The sequence below is a fragment of the Populus alba genome, chromosome 1 (assembly GCF_005239225.2).
Source record: "Populus alba chromosome 1, ASM523922v2, whole genome shotgun sequence".
Taxonomy (NCBI): Eukaryota; Viridiplantae; Streptophyta; class Magnoliopsida; order Malpighiales; family Salicaceae; genus Populus; species Populus alba.
This window is the reverse complement of record NC_133284.1, coordinates 26504436-26529315: the sequence shown is the minus strand read 5'-3', so window position 1 is coordinate 26529315 and position 24880 is coordinate 26504436. Positions and strand designations below refer to the sequence as shown.

The window sequence follows — 24880 nt, the reverse complement described above, 5'->3', positions numbered from 1 at the left end:
GAACCTGACCTGTCCTTTCAAAAGTCCAAAAGCACACAACTTTAGACCTTCTCTCTCTAGTCTCCAGTTCTCTAAAAAAGGAAAAACAAAAAGCACAGAACAATCCTCAAAAATATTCTCTAACTATATATTTAGTTCTAATTTTGTCTCTAAACAAATCTTTTATCAATTTTATCCTCTGTCTCATAAAAATTCTCAATTCAAGTTCTTCGATCCCAAATTGATCATGAATACGTTAAATTATACTTTTTTTTCTTAAAAAATGACATAAAATATTGTACCAATGAATTCTAATAGGAACCCCAATTGAGAAATCAAAATCAAGGAGGAATAAAATTGGTAAAAATATTTGTTTGAGGTTAAAATTGATTCTAGCCCAATAATTAAGGGATATCTTTGAAGCTTTGCCCAGCAGAAAAACATGTCTCTCTCTTAGGCCAAAAGGCCAGTTTGCCTTCCCAAGCCTACCAAAGTACCAAAACACAAACACAACTCCTCCTCAAACCCAATTTCTCTCTCTCCCCCTCCCTCGATGCATATATACACTTAAATGGTCTCTATTAACTCCAAAACAACTCTCTCTCTCGATCTCTCGATGCATATATACACTTAAATGGTCTCTATTAACTCCAAAACAATAGCCTCTCTCTCTCTCTCCCTTACTGCTGAGTTCTCTTTGATTCAGAATCATAGAGATTGACTGATAAACATGGCTCTTGTGTACAAGCTCCAAGCTTTCTCATCTTTTTCTGTGTCAGCTCAGAATTATAACAAGGTTACTTCTTTGATTACAAACCCCATTTGTTCATTACACTACAAGAGCTCGCCTTTTACAGAGAAACATTCAATTGAGAGATACCAAAGGGACCGGTGGCTTTACCAGAACCAGGTGGAGTTAAGTCAGTATCAATCGTCCTCATGCTCTTTGTCATCTGAGTCAGAGTCTATAAGGGAAGATGACATAGCTTTGCAGCTACCTGAGTTGAAGAAGTTGCTTGAAGTGCTTAAAAAAAAGAGAGAGAGTTGTTGTGGTAATGATGGTGATGGGGAGAAATGTGGGCCTGGGAATGTGTTTTTGGTGGGGACCGGACCAGGAGATCCTGAGTTGTTGACATTGAAGGCTGTGAAAGTGGTACAGAAAGCTGATATTCTGTTGTATGATAGGTTGGTTTCTAATGATGTTTTGGAGTTGGTTGGTCCTGATGCTAGATTGCTTTATGTTGGCAAGACTGCTGGGTACCATAGCAGAACTCAGGTAAGCAAGAAAAGATGGCTCCTTTTCTCTTCGTTTTTCGACAAGATTTTTTTTATTGGATTGGGGTTCTGAGGCTTTTAGTTATCTGTTCAAATTCAATTTTGTATGATGTTTGAGAATTGGGTATTTGGGTTTCGTTTAGGGGAATTGGGTTTTTAAACCTTTTGAATTTAGCTTGAACTTCAAAATAGGTGTATAGGATTGTGGGTCAATTTCAAGTCCTATATATTTGAAGATTTTGAATTCTTTTGTTAATTGGTGTATAGGATTCTTTTGGTTTTTAGCAGGATTTATATGCTTGGTTAACCATTTAAGTATAGAATTGCTTGTTGGTTTGCATGGTTTTGGGGGGTAGTATACTGATTATAGAGTTTCTTGAATTGGGTTTTTAATGAAATGAGATCCAAGGAGTCATTTTTTAAGGTTTTTTTTTTCAGGAGGAAATACATGAGTTGCTTTTAAGTTTTGCTGAAGCAGGAGCTACTGTTGTGAGACTTAAAGGAGGTGATCCACTGGTAAGTTTCTGATTTAAGATGCTGCTAGATTTAGCCAGTGATTGCAATGTAATGAGCTTTATAGTCAAGCTTTAGGTGACATATATCATTGTGTTTCAAAGGTATTTGGGAGGGGTGGAGAAGAGATGGATTTTTTGCAACAGCAGGGAATCCAAGTTAAAGTTATCCCAGGTATGTTTCTGCACATCTCCTTTATCCTATTACCAAGTATAGACTCACAACGGGAGGGCATCTGGTTGTCTCAGAATGTGGAAGATGACAGCCATCTCCAAGAGTCATGATAGAAATTTGGAATTACATCGTTTGAAGAAATTGAATGCATATAGTTTAACATTCATCTTTCAATTAATTCTGGTCTGAATAATACTACGTTTTTTCTGGCTTTGAACACTCAACCCCTTACGTGGAAAAACTAGGCATGCCATAACTAGATCAGGGTGTTGCAGGTTTTTGTATTCCTTTTCTGCTACCACACCTTTTTAATTAGTTTTGCATTACTGCTCCACTTCAGTAGGCCAACTTACTTTCTTTCTTTTTTCAACCCTGATGCTTTTCTGGTTTGGGAAGTGAAACAAGCTCATAGCATGGATGGCATTGTGATTTCTCTGCTCATTGCTGTGCAGGTATTACTTCTGCTTCAGGGATAGCAGCAGAGCTTGGGATTCCTTTGACTCATCGGGGAGTTGCAAATAGTGTTAGATTTCTAACCGGTCATTCAAGGAACGGAGGAACAGATCCCTTGTTTGTAGCAGAAAGTTCAGCTGACCCTGATTCAACCTTGGTTGTGTATATGGGCCTGTCAACTCTTCCCGCCCTTGCATTGAAGTTGATGCAACATGGTCTGCCAGCAAATACTCCAGCTGCTGCAGTAGAGCGAGGGACCACACCCCAGCAGCGCATGGTGAGTATGATTATTATCATATATGGCAAGCACCTCACTGGAAATTATAAATAGAATTGAAATATCAATATGGTTTTACTCTATGAGGTTATTAAATAAGTGCTTTATGTATTTTGAGGTGTGCTATGGTTCACCTTTTAAAACTTTTCATATTGAGAAATGTAGTTGCATCAACAAAGGAATATGTGAGGCATAGGTATAAATTATTTAGTTAATATTAGGGAAAACAGTGATTTTCTAGAAATATTTGCATGGAAATAATTCTACCTTGGCACACTATTGATAGCAAAATTTGTGAAATGGTTAAACAATGATATTTTTGTTTTTTTCAAATTTAGGCAAATTCCTTTCATTCTGAAAATGAAAGGATTCACCTAAAATAAAATGTTTATTTAAGTTTTTAGGATGTGTACTAGATGCGTGCCAAAAATGGGAGAATCCATTTAAAGTGTTTTGCGTTGTAGGGTTCACCTCATTTACATTCACAGAAATTCTATGCAGGAAAGAGTAGAACAGAAATGAATTAGTTTTGATGTTTCTTCCTTGTGTAAAGTTTTAGGTTAGGCTTAAGGCTTACAGCTGATACCGAGTAATTGTATCTCTTCACAAATTACTGTCGTTATTGTGGAGGCTTGTTTCCATTTCATATCTGTTTTACTTCCAATCCTTAAAATTAAGAGGTGACATTTTAAGATAAACTAAAAAGCTTATGCACTAGAAGTTTGCCTGTTTGAAGTGATGATGTTGCTATGAACTGACAATAGCCGTTCAAAATCATCACACAGGTTTTTGCAGAATTAAATGATCTTGCTGATAAAGTTGCGCGGGAAGAGTTAGTTTCACCAACACTGATAATCATTGGGAAGGTGGTTGCACTTTCACCATTGTGGCCACTTCCTTCTAAAGAAGCATCCTGTTTGATGGAAGTCGTGTAAAAGTGTTTGCATTGCATGGATGGCGATGGAATGCTGTCCAAGGAAATTTTTGGCAATTCAGAGAATTAATTCAATCAATTTAATCCATGCGATGGAGTTTCAGCTGTATTTGAAACCGCTTCTGAATCGGTTGCTTCTTTTGATGGTTTTGATTCATAAGAAGCAGGATGAATGTTCTAAAGGTTCTTGTACTGTGCTTTGTCTGACCAGCTTGGTTTCAAATTCAGAGCAGAGCATCATGATGCATGGATGTGATGAAAATCTCTCAGATCGTTCGCTCACATGATGATGCATCTCGACAGAGCAAAGCTTTTTTGGACTCTTACCTTCATTGTAATTTGATTGATCTGATGGGAACGCAATCCATGATCCGCCATCATGTTGATTAACAAATTTTGCAACACAAGCTTTGATTTTCTAATACAAGTAATCAAAGCTCCGATGCTGTATTTCTTTGGATGAATTAGTGACCATGTAGAGTAAATTCTTTCTATGAATTGGTTCTTGTTCGCTATCTTCAAATCTTCCTTTCTAAGAGAAGGGACAATGGTGGCTACTTAATTGGATGCTTTGCAATTCCAACTTTGATCAGTCATGGCATTCGATTGCACTCGTGATTCTCCTTGGGAAATAGTCTCTCTACCTTCTCCATGGCTAGAAAGATTATTAAGATGTACATGCAGGTCAATTAAGATCGGTCACAATAGTTACCAGAGTGAAGAATGTGGCATGGTTTCCTTGCTCTTCAACGGAGTAGTCTTGCATGGGATTCGGGAATTCAAAGAGACAACTTATATTATTATATTATTAAGAGAAACTAAAAGGGTAGAATACTCACTTTAGCTTTTTCATTGTTTCTGGCTTGAATAGTAAAATTATAATTTTATCATTAAAAAAAAAATAACCTTGGAAACCGAGGTAAAAAGTGTTTTTTTTTTTTTTTTGAGGATATTAAAATGATGAATATATCCCTAGGAAAAAAAAAAAAAAAACATGTGCTGCCGGCAAGGATATTTTTTATTTTTTTTCATTTCAAATGCACTGTAGAATTACCAGTGTGGTTGAATTAAAATTGTCTTTGTCAAGAGGTTTTCATGTTTTTTTCATTTGTCTTTTTTTTTTTTTTGTGATTATAAAGTTTAATCAGGAGTAATTTAATATTTAAGTATATATAAAATATTAATTAATTTTAAAAAAAGTCAATTGCACGTGACAGTCACATGGACACTCACACAATGTCATTATGCAACTAAAATCTAGCTTCCATGATGGCATTTTATTCCTCATGACATTGCCTCCATTAATAATAGGCGGCACTTCTGCCAGAAAAATGTTGGGTTTTTTTTTTTAATGTCCGTTCTTTTTTTTTTCTTTTTTCTCAGTTTTAGAGCCTTTCCTTACATGTTTTTAAAACAACTTTTAATTTATTTATTTATTTAGATTTGATTTTTATTTAAAAAAATAACCTATAAAATTATAATTTTCTTTCAATTTAACCTTTATTTTATTTTTTTATCTTTTAAATTTAGTCATCATTCTTTTGATCATGAAATTTTTTTTAAATCATTCTCTTAATTAAATTATCTTTTTAATTACATCCCTCAATATTGTATATCATGCTCTTAATTGATTTTTTTTTTAATTGCATTCCTTAATATTTTAGTTTGTTTTATTTTATGTCAGATTTAGTCTTTATTTTTTTAATTATTATTTGTTTTGTTTTACATTTCACTTTCTTTTTTTATTTCATCCCTCATCATTTAATTTATTTTGGTTTTACTATCTTTTCAGGGTTACGAGTTTGAAAGATTGAACCAAGTTCGCTTATATTTTTTTTCATGTTCTTTTTTACAATTGATTTTTTTTAATTTCAAGGTTATCTCATGTATCAGGTCATGGGTTTTGTGTGTTAAACAAGCTTGACCTGACCAATATTTTTTTTATTTTTTTATCATATTATCAAATTAACCGAGATTTAATCTAATTTTTGAGTTTCTCTTACTTCTTTAAAATGCTACTGTCGCATAAATATTTTATTTTTTGCACTAAAAAAAAGTTTGTTCTGGCCCATGGCATGGTGCAAGCCACTGATCTAGTACAGATACTTAGATACTGAAAGGAAATGCTATTTTACTGTAGAAATGACATATAATTGTAAATTTCTCTAATTTTCTTCTAGTAACGGGATACTATAATGGTGAAAATTTTATTGACTTATTCACTTCATTTTTTTGTAAATTTTGTTTTTGTAATTTTTCAATTTTTTCTTTACATTTTACATTTTGTTTTGAAAAATTATTATGCAAACACTAACAAGAAATGGTATTTTACTATATCAATCGCAACATTGTCTTATTTTTTTTATTATATTAAAAATTAATTTGAAATCTTACATGTTTTTATTGATATATCTAAACGTATTTCTAAAATAATTTGCATTTAAATATGATATGGAAAAATAAATATTAGTGTGTAAACCTAAGGACGAAAATCGTTTATATATATTTGAGAGGTTGGTGCTGTGTTCTTGAAGGGTTTCCTAATGGTCCCGTTAATATAGTTTGAAATGCATGGGCTCACTCCAGACGTGACAATCCTAAAAACAGAACTTTCTTTACCAGCAAGGTACTACCACTCTTCTTCTCTCCAATTAATTTCGGTCTAAATCATAATACCATAATAGATGTAAAACCTAACCTGGGTTGATTTAGAGCATGGCCTAGATTGAGAGTTAAACCCTAACTTTTTGGAGAAAAAAAATCAAGATTAAAATTTGATTAAGATTAAGATTAAGATATAGAGTTGTAATCAGGGGAATGGTAGTTGAGGATCCGACAGCTAAGCATGGCCTGAAGCTGACAATCAAAGACCATCCATTCGCCAATGATGGTCTTATCCTTCGGGATGCAATTAAGCAATGGGTTTCCGACTGTGTGGACCTCTACTACCCAGAAACAAGCATGGTGGAGTCCGACAAGGAACTGAATCACGGTGGACCGAGGCTAGGACTAAAGGCCATGAAGACAAGGATGAACCACGGTGGCCTGTCCTGAAAACCCCGAAGACTTGTTCCATGTCTTAAGTACAATAATTTGGGCAACTGCAGGCCATCACGCAGCTGTAAACTTTGGTCAGTGCATGTTTGGTGGGTGCTTCCCCAACTTGAACCCATGGCAACCGAGGTGGCGCCATCAGATGAGGAGTTGAAGCTCTTCTTGATGAAACCAGGATTTGCCTTGCTAAAATACTTCCCATCACAGATTCAAGCAAGGAAAGTGATGATTGTTTTGGATGTTATATCTAGCCATTCACCTGATGAGGAGTACATCGGTGAGCAAATGGAGCTATAGCTGTACATGTTCACAGACCATTCTGATGAAAATAAGCTCCAAAAATAAAGAAATCCGAATAATATTCAATCCATTAACGTTGTACTGATCACATGAATTGATTAATTCTAACTCTTAACATAACCCATGAAACTTCAAAAACAAGCTTTAAACACTTGGAGTCCTTTAGAAAGGTTTCAGATTATTTCAGTAATTTGAAGCTGACCAGATATGAAATTTGCTTCAGTTCCATAGACTGTCATTGGACAAATGTTTTGAGCAAAATTTTGGAACCTCATACGTAACCATTTTGGTTCATTCATTTTCTAGTCATTTAGATGCAGAAAAACAGCTTTCTCATGTATGTTTATCTATCTTACTAGAGGATCCAAAAGCTCAGTTCTCACACAATTCAAAGGGGCATTGATCGGCAACCACGAAATGCCAGAGCAAATACTGCAAGGTCCAGTATTCTGACCCACAATCCAAACTGATCATTGTCCCAACTCATTTCTCCATATTGAAGAAATCACAAAATTCTGAACTTCAAGATTCTGTTAAGGAATTAATCAGAACAGGGACTTTGTACAGGCCAGCCAGACACAGTACGAGGAGCATTAGAAGACAAATAAAAGATGTATTGAAACAGGATGAGAAAAACAGATGAACCCTTGCCATCTAATAATGTTTCACTGGAAATATGTTATTGAATTATAGCACATATACATTGTATGGACCCTATACTACGTAGATTTAGAAGAAAAAATGAATTAAGTAATTGATCTACCCTCAAGAGAAATTGAACATTATGCCTATAAGCTATAAAGAATATAAAAAAATGACTGTATAGTTTACTATTTTTGTGGCAACACGCTTAACTTGCTTCCCATGTACAACACACAAGTATAAGAGCATATGAATAAATAAATGAGATTACTCGCAAAAGCTTGCCTTCTCCAGCTGTGCCATTAAATATGGAGCTCCAAAGAGCCATCATTGCCTGGACCGTGATTTACTTGCCTCTCGAAAGGACTTGAGAGCGTGGGGCATGCCAATCAATTTACTTTTCCCAAGAAATTTACATGTAGCATTTTATCTTCATGTTGGCACTGATTTGATCATGAAAGAGTATGCGAGCCACTGCACATACATAAAAATCTTTTGCATTCGAAGAGCGCCATTTTGACAGCTGCTGGATGCAATCACAAAGAGGAGCCAGTATGTGAATCACTGCACATACACTCAGGAACCGGATATTTCGTAACATCTCTTCCAGCTTTGATAGTCCTGAGTTCTGGTTGTCCTAAGGAGTCACGATGCAACTCTTTTATGATCCTGTTGAACTCAGCTCCAGGGAGAGAGGAATTTAGAAAATAAGGGAGCATGTGCCTTTTGTTTGGGGTTATATACTTCTTGTGTCCTGCATATGCCCTATGTCCCTGTAACAAAAACAAAACTTAAGTTTCCAAAATAGCAGCATAAACGCATTTCAGATTCTAAAAATCCAAAAATTAGACAAATGAATCATTTTCTAAAGTCGGCTACAGTAGCATGTATACTTGCTTCTGCAATCAATAAAAAAGAGGGAAAGGGAGAGAAAAAAGTGATGCTAGACTGTACCTGGATTGCATGACCCATGTTTCCACCATGAGATGGCATAAAAACTTCACTGTTCTCTGAAACTATATAATCAATGGCAGCCATCAAGGAAGCTCTATTTGCAAATGGCTTCAGTTCAACAGGTAGAGCAAGATCTTCCTTGTTGTAGAAATGAGGAAATTCTCTGGTTAATGGTTGCAAAGCTTCTTTTCCACCAAGTGGTTGCCCTCCTGCCCAGTATATTCTTGTACTTTTTGGAGCTCCAAGAGCTTTAAGAAGCCTAAAACATTAACATGAAACAAAAATTTAACTTCAGAAATTGTTCATATAGATGAAACTATTAAGTTGCCTCAATCCTCACACAACACCTTGCATAGGATTAAATTCTCACCTTGCAACCTCCATTGCATTCAAGGGGCAGAGACCAGCAAGCTTTCTTTCATGATAGGTCATGTTTGACCTTGCAGTAAGGAGTTCAGGTCGTTGTTTCCTCTCATTATTGATAATCTCATCGTATTCATGGCTCAAACCAGGTTGGCATCCAGTCCTCACCCACACATCCAACTCCATCCGTAGATGAAGAGCAAGATAGGGTCCTTTGCTCCGCATCCTCTCTGCAAGCTTGTTACCAAGCTCCAAAACTGGTGGTGCAAACCTTAATGCATTAAATGCCACCTGGACAAATACGAGATCAGAACATCTACAGTGGGAATCTGAATGAATAACAGCATTTGACTGAATTTAAATTCACAAAATGATTTTGTTTTTGGCACAATTGTCACTGCTTATTTGAGCCAGATTCAAAAAATAAAATTAAAAACCAGATACATTTTTTTTTACTTGGTTGGATGGAGAGGCACTTTGAGTGAATCATGCATGGCAAGTATCAAGCTTTTTGGTTAACTAAAGCATGAAAACCATGAATCTAATGATAAAAACTAAATACCAGATGTCTGACAATACCTTGCATCGAAGTTTCTGAAGATCGGAAGGAAGATCCTTAGAAAGTCTTGAATCCAAACCACGTAAAAGTAAAACACCTTCCCTGTTAAGCTGCAGAACCAAAAGAAACCCCTAGTAAGACCCACTATGCAAATTGGTATCTGCTGGAGCACAATGATGTTGATCAAATGTGAAATGACAACTCCCGTGATTATACATTAAACATGGGAGACAAAAGGAGAATGTGTTTTGATATTAAAATCAGCTACACCTTGAATTGGTCACTCTTTGAAGCTAGTGAATCAAATGTACAGGCAAAGAATCATCCAATCTCCTCTTCTATTTTTTTTAAGCCTCCTCCTAGAGTTGCAGCCATTTGGTAAGTCACTATTGTAATCCTGATTATCAATTAATAGAATTCTCTCCCAACAACCAGAACACAATACTCCAAATACAAATAAAGCAAGGAAAAAGGCAAAAAGCAAAAAGCAGACATACATGCTCTATAATGCCTTAACTAATTGTGGGCCATTATGCCTAGTTACAAACTAGCAGCTGCCAGCCTTATCTTATTTGCCTAAATTTTCCTCTGTTTTTCCCCTCATTTACCAAATCAGCATTCCAAAGTGAACACCAAACGAATACAAAAATCCTTTTACTCCAAACAACAAATTTAGGAAAATTGCAAAGCAACAACAAATACAAAGAAGATAAGTAATCGCTCGATGACAAAAGATACTGAGAAGTAATTCTCACCCTTTTAAGATAACGTGCACGAATCCATTGAGGGGAGACATGGAGTGGAGTTCGGCTCTCAACCACCGGCCTTGTGGTTATATGAGTTGATGGTAATGACGAAACTATTCTCACATCATTTGCTAAAACTCTCTTGAAGTGCTCCAAATCAAATATATCAGAAAATTCACTGCACTCAACATATAAAATCAAAATTACAAAAGTTAATTAACCAAACAAAAAGCATTTATAGACAACAAATTTAGTTTGCATAACCTATGATACAAAATGGGAATTGCAGAATTCAGTCAAAATGAGAGAAAATAATAAATTGGAGGAAAAACAAACAAACACAGAATTAAAAAGCCAAGAATTCCTCATCATGGAGCCATTTGGCTTTGAGTAAACACAATATCCATTAAAGTAAAGTGAACTCACAAACCTGTTAAAAACAATATTAAAGACACAGGAAAGTTCTGTTTTCAAAACTATTCGAAACACATGAAAAAAGGACTTCCTTGTTTCCAAAAAATGTAGCTGAAAAGGCTCTGTTTCTCAGTTATTCTTCCCTTTGCAAAACAAATGACATAACAGTAACACCAAAAACTCAAGCCAGTATTTCTTTTTATCAATAAGCATAAATGCAGCTGCAGCCATTAGGTTCAGCAAAACTAGAAAAAAAATTAATGAAAAAAAAGCTCTATAACACGTTAGTTTTTTACCTTTCATCTCCCCAAATGACATTGACTTGCAAAATGGGAACAACCAAAGCAGCACCAAGAATCCTTGCAATCACCACAGCATCCACAATCTGATTCCTCTGCTGATTCATTCCACCAGAAACCACAACTAGCAAATACTTTCTTCTATTCTTAACAATCTGCTCACTCCATCTGCTATACTCCCTACTAAACTTTAAACAAGGCTTATAACCCAACCCATCAGGTTGTTTCCAAAACTCACTCTCCTCTTCAAACCCATCAGAATTTCCACCCTGAAAATCAACCACACCTTTCAAGGACTCATCTTTTACTTCATTTGAACCAAAACCCACCTCAGATTTCAGCTCCCGAGCATCCACGGACCCAACTTCTTGATCTTTTATATCATTCTTTTCACCATTTGAAACAAAACCAAGCTGTGATCTTGTAGTTAACTTCTTAGAGAAAGAGTCTTGCAGCAGTGGCTGACTAGTCACACAAGGGTAAGGAGAAAATGGTACTAAAGGGTCAAGATTGTACGATAACTTTAACATACCAAGAAAACAAAAAAGAAACAAAGCCAGGAACCAAAATCTTGGACTCCTATACAAGTTCAACCCAAAAAACCTGTTTCGTGATGGTTTCTTTGGAGAAAGAAGCAGAGATTGCAAAGAAGAAGAAGATAAGGAATTGATAATTTGTGATGGAACTGAAATGTAAGAAACTTTCTTCGCATTATTCTTTGACTTTGCCATTAAAGAATAACTGAAATTTTGCTTCTCTTGATGACGATAGAGGCAGAGAGCCCTCTTTTTCTAAAGAAATGGTTGAAGAGTGAGAAGAAATGCTCTGTCTTAGAGAGAGAATGGGGCGGCGGGAACGTGAAGACTGGGCAAAAAGGGCTGTCTGTCCACGCGTTGCAGTTGTCAGAATTGGAAGAAGAAGAAAAATGCGTCGAGGACGGTTTCGTGGAGGTTCATTTATAGTACTAGTAATTGTTATATATATATATATATATATATATATAGAAGTGAGAATTTGTTTAATTTTCGTTAGTTAAGATTAATGATGTTTTAAGTTGAAGATTAAGGGATTATTTATTTTGATTAACTTTTTTTATTTTGTTATAATGACGTTTGTTAGTTCTTGGGTTTCTGTTACAATGTGGTTTTTTAAAATATTTTTTATTTAAAATATATTATAATAATATTTTTTATTTTTAATATTAACAAATAAAAAATATAATTTAAATTTTAAAAAAATAAAAGTTAAAAACTACAATCTAACCTTATTTTTATTTTGTATCAATACGAGAATGTAGTAATAATTATTTTTTAGAATGTTTTTTTGATTGAAAATATATTAAAAAATAGTATTTTTAATTTTTAAAAATTATTTTTTATATTAATACATTAAAATAATTTAAAAAAATCAAAATATTTTTAAAAACAAAACAAATAAACTATTAATATTTGCAGTTTGCTACATATTGAAGAATCTTCAAGCTCAATGAGTTCTAATATTGTAGTGGTGTTTTCAGTAAAATAAATCAGTAATTTTTTTATGAGTGTGGTTATAATTATTTTTTAAAATGTTTTTTTTATTTTAAAATATATTAAAATAATAAATTTTATTTTTTAAAAATTATTTTTAATATCAACACATTAAAATAATCTGAAAATACTAAAAAATATTAATTTAAAGTAAAGAAAAAAATAAAAAATATATAATTTTTTTCAAAAATATTTTTGAAATTAAAAAAAAAAAAAAAACAGGTTATATTAATATTGAAACTCAAGCTTAATGATGATTATAGAAAACAAGAAGTCGGTTAGGGTTAAAGATCTTCATTAAAAGTCAAGTTAGATTTATTTATTTAAAAAAAAAAAAAAAGATGCAATCAGTGATGGTAAAATATATCTATAAATAGCGTTTTTATACTATAATCATATCATGTTTATTACTAAACAAATAAAAAATTTATATATTCATAATTTATCTATTAAATTTTGAGTATTTATATTAGTATCTATTATTAAGTAACATTTATTAGTTGATCTAAAATAATATATACACTCGCACATTTATGTATTAAATTAATATTGAATAATTATTTATATAAATATTTATTGGATAAATGTTACTACCATACATTATCAAATACACTATCAAATATTATCATTTATATAAATATTTATTGGATAAATGTTATTCATATATTATATATATTATTTATTGGATAGATAGTCATATATGTATTTCAGGGCAAAACTTACCTACCATACATTATCAAATATACATGTACTATAATTTTTTTTATAGATTTGGATGTGAAATTAAGTTTAAATGGTGGTTTTTTTTTATGTAATTGATAAAAAAAAAATCTATTTTTTCTTTCACAAAAATAGTTTTTAATTTCCTACACGTGCTTTAAGATGACGAAGTTAATATATTTTCAAACAAACTTTCTTTGACCAGCATCCACTGACAAATCTCACGTGAGTTAGAGACACGGAGCACATGTGTTTAATAATGCAGTGTGCTGGTTAAAATCTATGGATGAGTATTGTGATTTTTTAGGATTTCTTTTATGGTTTTATATATATATATAGGATAATGAATAGCTTGTAGTGACTATGAAGTTATTGAATTTAGGTTAAGGTACATAGTACAGTCTAAGGTCTAGTAATAAATTTTATAGTTAACGGATTGATTTGGATAAAATCAAAACAGTGTTATTTTATGATTTTATTTTTTAAAAAAAAATTAAAATTATGTGGTTTTGAGAAGAAAAAAAAAAAAACAGATGACTTTAATTTGGATGTTGATTTGACTATATTATACCAAGTTAATTATTTTTTTATTTAAAAATAAAAAAATATATATTATTTTGATGTATTTTGACACAAAAAACATTTTTAAAAAGCTATTATAACTAGATTTTCAAATAGGTTTTAAGTTTAAAATGAAATTATGTGGGGGAGCACAATTCAAAATGCAGAAATTATTTGTTTATCAAACTGTTTTTTCTATGATTAGGTAAAAAACAGAAGTTATTAAGAGCAAGTAAGGAAATATATAATAGAAACCAAACTTCGGCAATATCCAATCCACTTTAGGATTAGGTGAAGAAATCATAACAACAGCAGATTGCAAACTAATGGTTAGGTACTTTAGGTAGTGATAATTGTCATTTCGAGAGAGACTAATTGTGGCCATCCTATCATTTCTTACAACAATGTGTAATGGATTAACCTCCTCAAAAATTAGAGTCACTAAATATTGGATTAGGTAATAAACACCAAAAATAAAAATTATATTTAAAAATTTTCTAATGTAACAAATCAAATTTGTTCATGATAAAATAAAAAAATTAAACCCAATTAGCATATCCATTGGAACCCCTCCAATAATTTCTTATGACAATGTGTGTTGATTTAGCCTTCTCTGCAACTAGAGCAATTACTAGTAGGTGGGGTTAGTAGTAAGAGTTTAGGATCAAGAAGTTTATTACCACTGTGATCTCAGGCTCGTGCTTTATGATTATTAATATGATGACTACTAGAGGCTTACATGATCGTTAATTTCAGGATCCGTGAGATTAGTTGAAATATGAATAACTTGGTCCAAACACCTATATTAATAAAAAAACAAAAACTGGATTCAGTCATAAAAAAAAAAAAAAAACTTTATATTTATAATTTCCTCCTAGGTAACAAATCATAATTGCTCATAATAAAATCAAAATATGAATAAAATCAGCATGACCAATTGTGTCGTCCCTCCTAGTAGAGAATTAGAAGGGTAAATGCCAATTATTGTTAGTTGGCTTGGTTCAAGAATTTATTCCACTTTTCCAATATACAAAAATTTCCAACAACTACATGTTTCTGGTTTGTTTTTTGTTTTTTTTTTTTTTTTTTAATCAACACATGGCCCGGTGGGCCCTATTTCATGCCGATATAGGCATCTGACCAAGCCTCTCCTTCATTGAATATTAAGAACTTTATAAGATTATTGAAGACTTCATGTAGAATTCGATAAATTTAAATAAATTATAAAAAATATATGAATATAAATAATTTTAATCCTGATTAGATAAATATAAAGAATTAAAAAAAACTTATATGAATTGATCAATTAATATAAAGTTTTTTTTTAATATTATGATAAGGGTGTGTGAAAATATAATAATATGATTGCTATTATTTTTTAAATAACTTTTCGTGTGAAAATATATCAAAATGATACATTTTTTATTTTTTAAAAATTATTTTTAAGATTAGCACGTTAAAACAATCCAAAACATATAAAAAAATTAATTTTTTTATAAAAAAATTAAATTTTTTTAGAAACATGGTTTGCACCAATATAGGTTATGTTAATGTTTGGAATCGTGATAATTATTATTTTTAAAAGTATTTTTTATTTAAAAATTTATCAAAAATTATTAATTTAAAATAAATAAAAAAACGTGTTTTTTTTCCCCGCAGATATTGACATGCTATAAGTTAACAACTGTGACCCAGAAATTGGATAAATTTGTAAGGTTTAAAATTTGAAATGCAATTACTGAAAAGCTGGGAAAAAGGAGAGAGAAAGGACAGTGTGTTGCATCTCGAGAATGAGTAGTGGTAGAGGCCGTGTCTTGTTGTGCAAAAGCCAGCTGTACCAATAAACATTTTTTGAAGTGAGCAAGCACGTGACGTGCCGTCACTCAACTATTACAGCCTGTGATGTTTTTGCAATGTCTTGTTATGTCCACTTCCCTATTAAAAATTACGTTCTCCTCTCTAGCCCAATTATTTTTTATTCAATTGACAGCTGGCATCCTCTTCCCTGTCCATGCTGGCACCTCTTATACTTGTCAGATTGGGACCTCTCATTCATTGCTGGTTTCGGGGGTTCCCTCAAACTACTTTAGTCCTAGGTACAGGGTGGAGTTGAGAGTAGGTTTTAAAAACTGTTTGAATTTTTTTGAATTCCTTTTGAAATTTTAAATTAATTTTTTTTATGTTTTGAAATTTTTTTAACATGTTAATATTAAAAACAATATTATTTTTATAAATTTTTAAACGAAAAATATTTTGAAAAACAATGGTTATTTACTCCCAAATACCCCTTAATCTTCATATAAATATGTGTTTCACAATAGGTTATGTACTAGATTAATATTTTTTAACTTAAAAAAGGTTTATATAATGACATTGCTTTATAAAAATAAAAATAAATTAAGACTCAAATTATTAACTTCACTGGGTTAAATAAGTCTAGTTAATTTAATAATATGATTAAAAATACTATAATAAATTAAATTAATTTTTTTTAGCTATAATTAATTATAAAAAATAAGCTATTAATATCATGCTCGGGAAAAGAAAAGAAAAGGCATGTTAGAGCTTATTGTCACTCTGTCGTGGACATCGCCTCACCTCTAAATAAAGTTCGACGAGATGCTTCCAACACCACTATGAAAAGTTGCACGATAACATTGAAACACGAGTCGTAATAGCAATGACAAAAGGCAAACCAAACAAGATATTATGAAGTGAGTTTTTCATGCTTATATTTAATCAATTAATTCAATTTAATTCAAAAATAATTTTTTTTTTTAAAAAAAAAACTAAATTCAACAAAGAACAACAAATAAAAAAACCTGAGATAACCCGAGTTTTTTTTTTCAAAATCAATGAAAAATATTATTGAAAGCAAATAATAAAAATTTATGGAGCCTAATCTCTTATTAAATAAATGTTGAAGGATAAACCGAAAACAATTAAAAAAAGAGGGGAAACCAAGTAAACCCAAGCAAATCATGAAATCATAGACCCGAATTCAATCATTGAGCTCAATTCCCAACCAATTTAATATTGAATGATAAAATAAAATAAAAATTAATTAAAAAAATTAGCTAGAGTAAAAAAAATAGCAATAAAAAAAATGAAAATCAAATTAATAGGAAAAAAACTAAAGGATGAAGCAATCATGAAAAAAAAACTTCAATTTTAAAAATTATCTTAAATAAAACAAATAGCAAGAAAAAAAAATAAAGATCAAATTCTGACATGTGAAAAAAATTAAATGATGAAATAAATAAATAAAAATCCAATAATAGTAATAAAAAAATCAAAGATCAATTCTGAAGGAAAAATAAATAAAAAGGCTACTTTGAAAATTGAAATGGTAAAATATGAAAATCAAGAGAAGAGAGAAAAGAAAGGAAAAAAGAAGAAGAAAAGGTCGTTGACGCTAAACTAAATGTTTGTTTGCTGACATACCACTCGAATGACGTGGCCATAATCTATGCATTGACGCTTACAATGTATTATTTTTTAATAATATTTATATCTATCAAATTATTAAATTTAGCTTCAATCAATTTGATTATAACAAAAAAACATTATGATAAAAATACAAAAAAAAAAAAAAAAACTTATGAACATCAATTTAGTAATTTTTCTTGTAAAGGTGATCGAGTCATTATATTATTTTGAAAAAAAGTTAAAAAAAAACCCCTTATATGCCAGTTTAATATTTCTTGTTTTTAAAGGTAATTAAATTATTTAATTATGTTTTAAAAAATATGAGAACACTGATCTGTTCTCTATCAATATATCAATTACCGGTAAATCTTACTGAAAAATTCATATTACCCCTTATAGTCAATTAACAAATTTTATTCAAGAAGAGCAAAAAAGCAATTTTATTATTCGAAATCATAATGATACGTGTCTTGATGTATAATAAAAGACTAAATCCTTTAGTTTTTTTTTTAATACAACTTTTGTTGCTTGTCATTGAATGTTTGGCATTTGGTGGTTGCATTACTATTCATGGATAGATATATCATATAACACTAGCTCTCCTTTGCCTTTGCCCAAGGTTGGCTCAGAGCTTAAGTGCTCGTTTGTATGCTACGTACGAGACATTAGATTCAAGTTATGAAATTGTAGTTTTTAATTAGGGGATATATAACTCTATGTCTTATGTTCAGTTTATAGAAAAGCTTTAAAAGTGCTTTAAAATCTAATTTGTATGTTATAGGCACAATATATCTTAAATAAATTTAAATTTACCTGTCCGCTTTACAATTTTTTTTTTTTTTTTTTGTAAAAATAAATTCTTGTTGAAAAGTTATGTATTGCAATATTATTCGAAGTTGAAAAATAACTAACAAGGAATTATATCATCTTCCAAACAATTAAGATATATTTATTCGATATTATTTTCCTGAGAATTTCATTCTTCTTATTCAGAATACTTTATCTTGATCATTAATGAAGCTTGGGATTTCATAAAAAGAATAATTAAATAGCTTTTAATGAAGTGGAAACCTCCATTCACAGCTTAGTCAATATATATATATATATATATATATATCTTTTAACCATAGTTTGGTATCCTTCTCCATTAGATTAATTGTTGGATTTCATTTAGTGTGGTCAGTGGAGTTCATTAGTCAACTAATGACATATACCATGCTGATTTTGATTACTTGATTGTGTAGTTTGAAAAGTATTTTTAATGAATACATATAGTAATAAAATTATATTCTTTACAATTCGTCAAAAAATGAATTTTAACTTTTTATGTCTTATAACGAAAATCCACGCTAGCGTTTGGAAATGCTATATATGAGTTTAAACTCTCTATTCTTTACACAACTGTATTTGTTAAAAATTTAACTTGTATTTTTTTTATATTTTTTGATTGTTTTTATATGTTAATATTAAAAATAAAAAAATTATTATTTTAATATATTTCAAGTAAAATATAATTTTTTAAAAAACTATTACCAAACCTCTGAAACATCCTTAAATAAGCATTAGGACCATCACCCTCTTCTACTTGCACTCTCCTTTCCATGTGTGCATTATGGTTATGACAAGTCACTATATTGATAATAAGCAAAGACAAACCTTGTGATTAGTCGTAGTTTTCTTGGCACTTACGTGATCTAATTAACATTTATCTTAAAATCTCAACTACGGCACATGGGAAAGATATAGGCAATTATATGTCCATAATAATAAATTAAAATCATAAGATATGAAAAATCAATTGCGAATTATTCTTTAGTCTTTGGGTTTTAAATTTAGCTATAACTTAGTCCTTTATGATTGAAGACCTGTAATTGAGTCCTAAGACTTGTCATTCTTCTTCCTGTTTGGGAGTGCTTTTTAAAAGTATTTTTAAAAAAAATTTAAATTTTTTTTATTTTTTTTAGTTTTAAATTAATATATTTTTGATGTTTTCAAATCATTTTAATTTGCTGATCTCAAAAATAATTTTTAAAAAATAAAAAATATTATTAACATGTTTTTCTAAATTAAAAACACTTTAAAAACCAATAATAACTACATTTCCAAACTTCTTCCAAGAAAGCCCACTTCTTTACTGCAATCATGGCTGCTGTGGACCCAATAATGCGTCTTCTTTCTGGATCCTCGTAATATCTGCCCTGAGTGATTTGTGCTTGTCAACTAATCATCAATCAATGGTGGGTTGGTTTTTGAAGTCAAGTATTCCTCAACCACACACAACGAGCCAACTGATAATTATGCATAAAGCAAATAATAATAATAATAAGAAAGTGACTGCCTCTCTAACATCCTCCATTAAAGAAATGTCACCTGATAATGATGGCATTGGGAGATTATTCCTTAAGAAACTTCTCTGCCCTCGTACATTTTCAGACGTTTGTTGATATATAATTGGCAGTGTATAGAGTGATCTCTTGCATTTCCTTGGATTTTATTCTTGATTTATTCTAAGTGAAAGATATATATATAATTGTAGGGGAGGCGATTCTTTTGGTTCATTTGAGGGCCAAGTCTTGTTAGCTTGGATGTTATCATCAATATGTGGAATAGAGCCACTAAACACAAGTTGACAATAAGGATATATATGAGTACAGAAAATATATAGAATTAATTATAGCCAACCCTAATTTTGTATTATTTGTCTGTGGCTAGCTCTTACTTGAGATGGTGTGGATGACTTTGAAGTTTTTATTTTCATCTTATTCGCAAAAACAAATCATATAATTTAAATAAACAAGCAACAGCAATTCGAAAATGTTTAAAACTTGCAGCATGCATGAAGTACTCTTGTTCAAGAACAAGACAAGGGATTAATTTAAAAAAGCCACCCACCATGAAAATGTATAAAGTAAACAATTCCACATGCCTTGCACGTCTTATTATTTTGTTTTTTAAAATAAAATATGGTTTGTTTATGGACGTCAGGGTGAGGTGATGCTCTTCATCAATACATGCATGCAAAGGGCTGTTGAAGGGTGAACATCGCGGGTTTTTTCTGCTTTATTTTTGGGATTAAAAATATCATTTAATCCTTTTACGGTCGGTAATATTTTAAACTTTCTTAGCATAGTGTGTGTGTGTCTATATATATATATAACATTTATATTTTATTTTATATTAAATAATAAATAGTGCTCAAATAATGAATAATTATATAGATATTTAAAAGCTGATTAATAAAGTATGAATATCTAAATTTATAATTTGTAAAACAAAAAAAGAAGATATAAATATAGTGGAAACATGAGCCGTTGATTTGATTGGGAGTTGTTAATTTTGCTGACAAAACCCGATAATAAACTAAGTAACAAATTAATATATCTTCTAGATTGATTATACCTCAAAACAACCCACTTTGCCATATCAAACATTTCATCATATTATTTTTGTTTTTTTGTTTTTTACCCGATAACTTTTGATATTTTTTACTTTTACTTTGCTATTTGTTCCTTATTGAGCCTCGACGTTTTTTTATTAACCCTTTAACCTTTAAATATCTTCGTCTTTCTTTATATGCATGTAGGGTTAGTTATAAAATCTTATACAATATCTCATAAAAAGTTCACAAAATTTAAATCCAAAATAAAAAATAATTTAAATCTTATAAAATCTTATACGATATCTCATAATTTTAATATGTTAATGTCAAAATATAAAAAAAGTATTTTTAACACTCCGAGAGAGGCTTTTAATGGTCATGGGTCATATTGGCTCTTTTATTTTACAAGCTATAGAATTAATATTGAAGAGTTTTAAATTATAAGGACTGAAATGAAATATGATTTAATCTACAGGGGATAAAATATGTTTACCCCTTTTTACTTCATGATTTAATCATTGGTTTCGTTAGTTAGCCTGTCAACTTTAATTTCTGAATTAACGACTATTTTCTATTTAAAGTACTGTATACTTAATCTACCACTAATATAAACACACGTAGCCAGGCACAAGTTCGTGCATTGCATGTTGTTCTCTCGGTAGTTGAACATCAAAATCATCAAAATTTGTTTTTATATCAGGAAGTTGAAACAAATAAAATAATATAATATATTTTAATTGTGTGTATTTTCTTAAATTATCATCATTCTCAACATTACAACTTAATTTTGTTGTAATTCCACGTCATAGATATTCAGTAAAAGATTAGTTTTCTACTAATTTTATCTTTTAATATTTAATTTTAAATTATTTTTATAATAGGTTTAGTACCCATGCTTTTTATTTCTATTTTTTTATTTTGGATCTTTTTTAATATATATTTTTTTAATTTCATCTCTCAATAATTTATTGATTTAGAATTTTATTGTGTTATTTTTTAGGGTTTGTTTTCTATAAAATTAGTCATGAACTCATGACCAAAGTCACAGGTTTTGAAGGTTAACAAAGATTGATTTCAACTTTTTTTTTAGCTTTTTTTAAATTGATATTCTTCAATTTATAACTTCAACATTTAATTTTTTAAGAATTGATCTTCATACTTTTATTTTTAACTTTTTTTCCTCTAGGTTATCATAATCTTGTACTTAATGTCGTAGGGTTTGTAGGTTGAGCTGGATTTTTTGTAATTATATATTTTTTCTATTTCACCTTTCAATATTATATTATTTAATAACTAAGCTTTATAGTTTTATTTAGTTTGTTTTTAACAAGCTTTATAATTTTTTTCTTTACATTGTCAAATTTTTTTTATCAGTGTATTTATTGTGATTATATTTTTTATTTATATTATTTAAATTAACTAAATTTATTAAATCCAGTTGAGCTGATATTTAAAGTCTTATATATTTTTTATTTTTTTAAAAAATATTTATGTTATCATAGTATCTTTCTTCTAAGCTAGAAAAAAAATTAGGCTAGCACGTACATGTCATGGCTTCTTATTTAAATGTAGGTAGGCCTTGCATCCAAGTCATGTTTATAGTTTTATTCTTTGAATTCTACTAATAGTTCTCTTTGTATTTCTTGAAAAGGAAAAATGTATCGGTAAATACCGACAAAAACAATGACGTGATGTTACATCAATAAATGTCTAGATAACGAGGTGTTAGTTTTTTGCTTTTTTTTTTTTTTTTTTTTTTTATCTTGTAGGTTATGTTTATTTTGATCAGTTTGCTTTTAAGAAACTAATTAATTTTTCATCCATAAAATTTGCTAGATGTATAGGTATTCCTGCAAAAGAAATAATTTTAGCTTTTCTTTTTCTGGGTTTATATATAATTTACATATTAATTAGTAGTATAAAAAACTTACAAGTAGAGAAAAATGAGTTCTAGAACATTAAAACATAGGTAAATTACAACGCTAGCAAAAATCATCATCTCGATGACTTTATATATATATATCAAATGACGAACTTGGCACTATCATTCCATAACAACTCTAATTATATTCATGGCTTAGTTGTTTAATTAGGTGAAATTATTGGGAGGAAATGTATTATATATGTTTGCCAACAACTCAAGCTTAGCTACTTGTTGATTATAGATGGCGGTAGGTGAGTCCTTTTTGTTACACGGCTCTTCTTCTCCATCTTCATGCTCTAGCTAGCCAATTTATTGGAGTACTGACAATAATTTATCTATTTCTCTCTTTTAATTTTAATTTTCTAACATTGGAATATAGATTTTCTCCAATCCCTTCATTGTGAATTAGATAAATCTCGATCGTCTAATTAATAATGCCAAGTTACTTGATTAGCAAGAAAAGTAAACGTACGTGATTCTTAATGCCACCCATAAACGTCACGTCTAATAATAATAATAATATTTTCAGCTAAATAATTGATCTTGAAATCCAGCTATATTTATCTGGAGACATTGTGTTTAAAACAAACTTAATAAATTGCATTGACTTTATATATATATATGTAAAAAAAAAAACATTGTGCTAAGCAAAGTTTTATTTTGGTATTATAGTTGCAGAAATTTTTTAAAATATTTTTTTACTTAAAAATATATTAAAATAATATTTTTTTATTTTTTAAAAATTATTTTTGGTATCAAGTGTATCAAAATAATTTAAAAATACACAAAAATTAAGGTAAAAAAAAAATAAAAAAATATTAAATTTTTTTTAAAATTATTTTTAAAATACAAAAATAAACAGGACCAGGTATCAGATAAGTTAATTAATCAGTTAATGAAAGCAAAAATATTATATATCAGTAACCTGTCTATTATTATATATTGTTAATTATACATGATCAAGACTTAGTCGCTGGAGGTATTCTGACTATTTGTAAATAAATTACGCAAAAAAAAAAAAAAAATTTGGTGAGGTTGTAATAATGGGGAGTTGAACCACTAAAGTTTCTTTGAAAAGGAGTGGCTGAGGAAACTGATGAATTTTGAAAAGGACAAAAGATGAATTAATCCTATGAGAACTTAAATTGGAAGACTTAATCATTTGGATTAGGGAGGTTGGATTTGAAGATAATTGCATCCGGTGCAAAAGGAGCCAGTAAAATGATTCATAGAAACGACTACCGGAGGAGAAGAGGTTTTGGGAGCCAACCACCCTCCAAAAATAAATCTTGAAAAATCACAATTAAAACCTACAAAAAAAAAATAAATTAGGAAGGAATTACCCCTCCAATGAATTAAAAACTTTTAATTAACGTAGTTGCATTCTTTATTCTTTTCCATGGATGAAGAGTTTTAAATATATATCTTCACATAATTAATGAAGAATAATATCTTTTCAAAACATGGGAGGGATAAATTATAGATCATTTTAATACATATATATTCAGAAATACTAAAACATTGATACATGGAAGTTATGGAAAGATTATTGGAGGGGTAATTTATGCAGTGTATATAATCTCAATTTTGCAATTTGATTCTTGTTAAGAAATTACTTCAATTTAAGAGTTTATTTATTTAATAGAAAAAACTTATTCCTTTAAATTTCTGTGTAAATTTATTCATAAATTATTTATTAAATAAATTATAATTTATTTTGGTAATACATATTCTTCTATATTCATTTGATGGAATATAAAGAATATTTTTTTTATACAATCACACACACACACACACACACATATATATATATATAGAAAAATCAGACGTGTTAATAACCAAAGCAGAAAAAAAATGATGTGGGTGAGATGTCATCCACAATTGTCTTCTCTGGCAAGTTTCACAGGTTTCGAGGAAGATTGGGCAGTTTACGATCAAATCTTCCTTCTATATTTACGGGGTTTTTGAGAATGAATGATGTGGATTTTTAAAGTAATTTTTTTTTGAAATTATATTAAAATTATATTATTTTTGTATTTCTTTAAATTTATTTTTAATTAAATTAAAATAATTTAAAAATATTAAAAATTTATTTTTTAAAAAAAAATTAAAAAATTAACAAAACTATGATTCAAACTATGCCAAATATACCTTTAATATCATATTTCAGGTTTATTTTTGTTAAGAAAACAATTATATAAAAATGCTCCCCTCATACTCCTAAATACAAATCCAACCTTAAAACAAGCTTTTAACCAATGAAACAACATAAAAAATCAAATAAAAGTGTTTATTATATATATAATGCGCATATTTTTTATTTCTTCATACAAAAATATTCTTAGAATAAATAGGAGAACTAAAGGTAGAAACTTAAAAAACTATTTTCTGAGAGTAAACAC

The 24880-nt window shown here is 29.9% G+C and overlaps 2 protein-coding genes and 1 pseudogene across 2 annotated transcripts; 2 read left to right on the top strand and 1 right to left on the bottom strand.

The window, feature by feature from the left end:
• Positions 1 to 460: 460 nt before the first annotated feature.
• Positions 461 to 4128, top strand: LOC118045320 (S-adenosyl-L-methionine-dependent uroporphyrinogen III methyltransferase, chloroplastic). Its single transcript, XM_035053916.2, has 5 exons — positions 461 to 1255; positions 1693 to 1770; positions 1872 to 1941; positions 2394 to 2671; positions 3457 to 4128. Exons 1-5 carry the CDS (start codon positions 710 to 712, stop codon positions 3604 to 3606), a joined length of 1122 nt encoding a protein of 373 aa, XP_034909807.1. The 5' UTR covers positions 461 to 709; the 3' UTR covers positions 3607 to 4128.
• Positions 4129 to 6330: 2202 nt separating this feature from the next.
• Positions 6331 to 7543, top strand: LOC118045317 (lipoxygenase 2, chloroplastic-like; annotated as a pseudogene).
• A 43-nt stretch (positions 7544 to 7586) lies between these two features.
• LOC118045321 (O-fucosyltransferase 20) lies at positions 7587 to 11896 on the bottom strand. Its single transcript, XM_035053919.2, has 6 exons — positions 10934 to 11896; positions 10233 to 10401; positions 9498 to 9587; positions 8926 to 9209; positions 8556 to 8814; positions 7587 to 8374 (listed from the first exon to the last, which is right to left on the bottom strand). Exons 1-6 carry the CDS (start codon positions 11665 to 11667, stop codon positions 8138 to 8140), a joined length of 1773 nt encoding a protein of 590 aa, XP_034909810.1. The 5' UTR covers positions 11668 to 11896; the 3' UTR covers positions 7587 to 8137.
• Between the last annotated feature and the right edge of the window lie 12984 nt (positions 11897 to 24880).

Coding starts and splice junctions, on each gene's coding strand:
- LOC118045320 (XM_035053916.2), top strand. CDS start 710: ATGGCTCTTGTGTACAAGCTCCAAGCTTTCTCATCTTTTTCTGTGTCA. Junction 1,771..1,871: donor TTAAAGGAGGTGATCCACTG/GTAAGTTTCTGA, acceptor TGTGTTTCAAAG/GTATTTGGGAGGGGTGGAGA. Junction 2,672..3,456: donor CCACACCCCAGCAGCGCATG/GTGAGTATGATT, acceptor ATCATCACACAG/GTTTTTGCAGAATTAAATGA.
- LOC118045321 (XM_035053919.2), bottom strand. CDS start 11,667: ATGGCAAAGTCAAAGAATAATGCGAAGAAAGTTTCTTACATTTCAGTT. Junction 9,210..9,497: donor TTCAGAAACTTCGATGCAAG/GTATTGTCAGAC, acceptor GTATTTGTCCAG/GTGGCATTTAATGCATTAAG. Junction 8,815..8,925: donor AATGCAATGGAGGTTGCAAG/GTGAGAATTTAA, acceptor TTAATGTTTTAG/GCTTCTTAAAGCTCTTGGAG.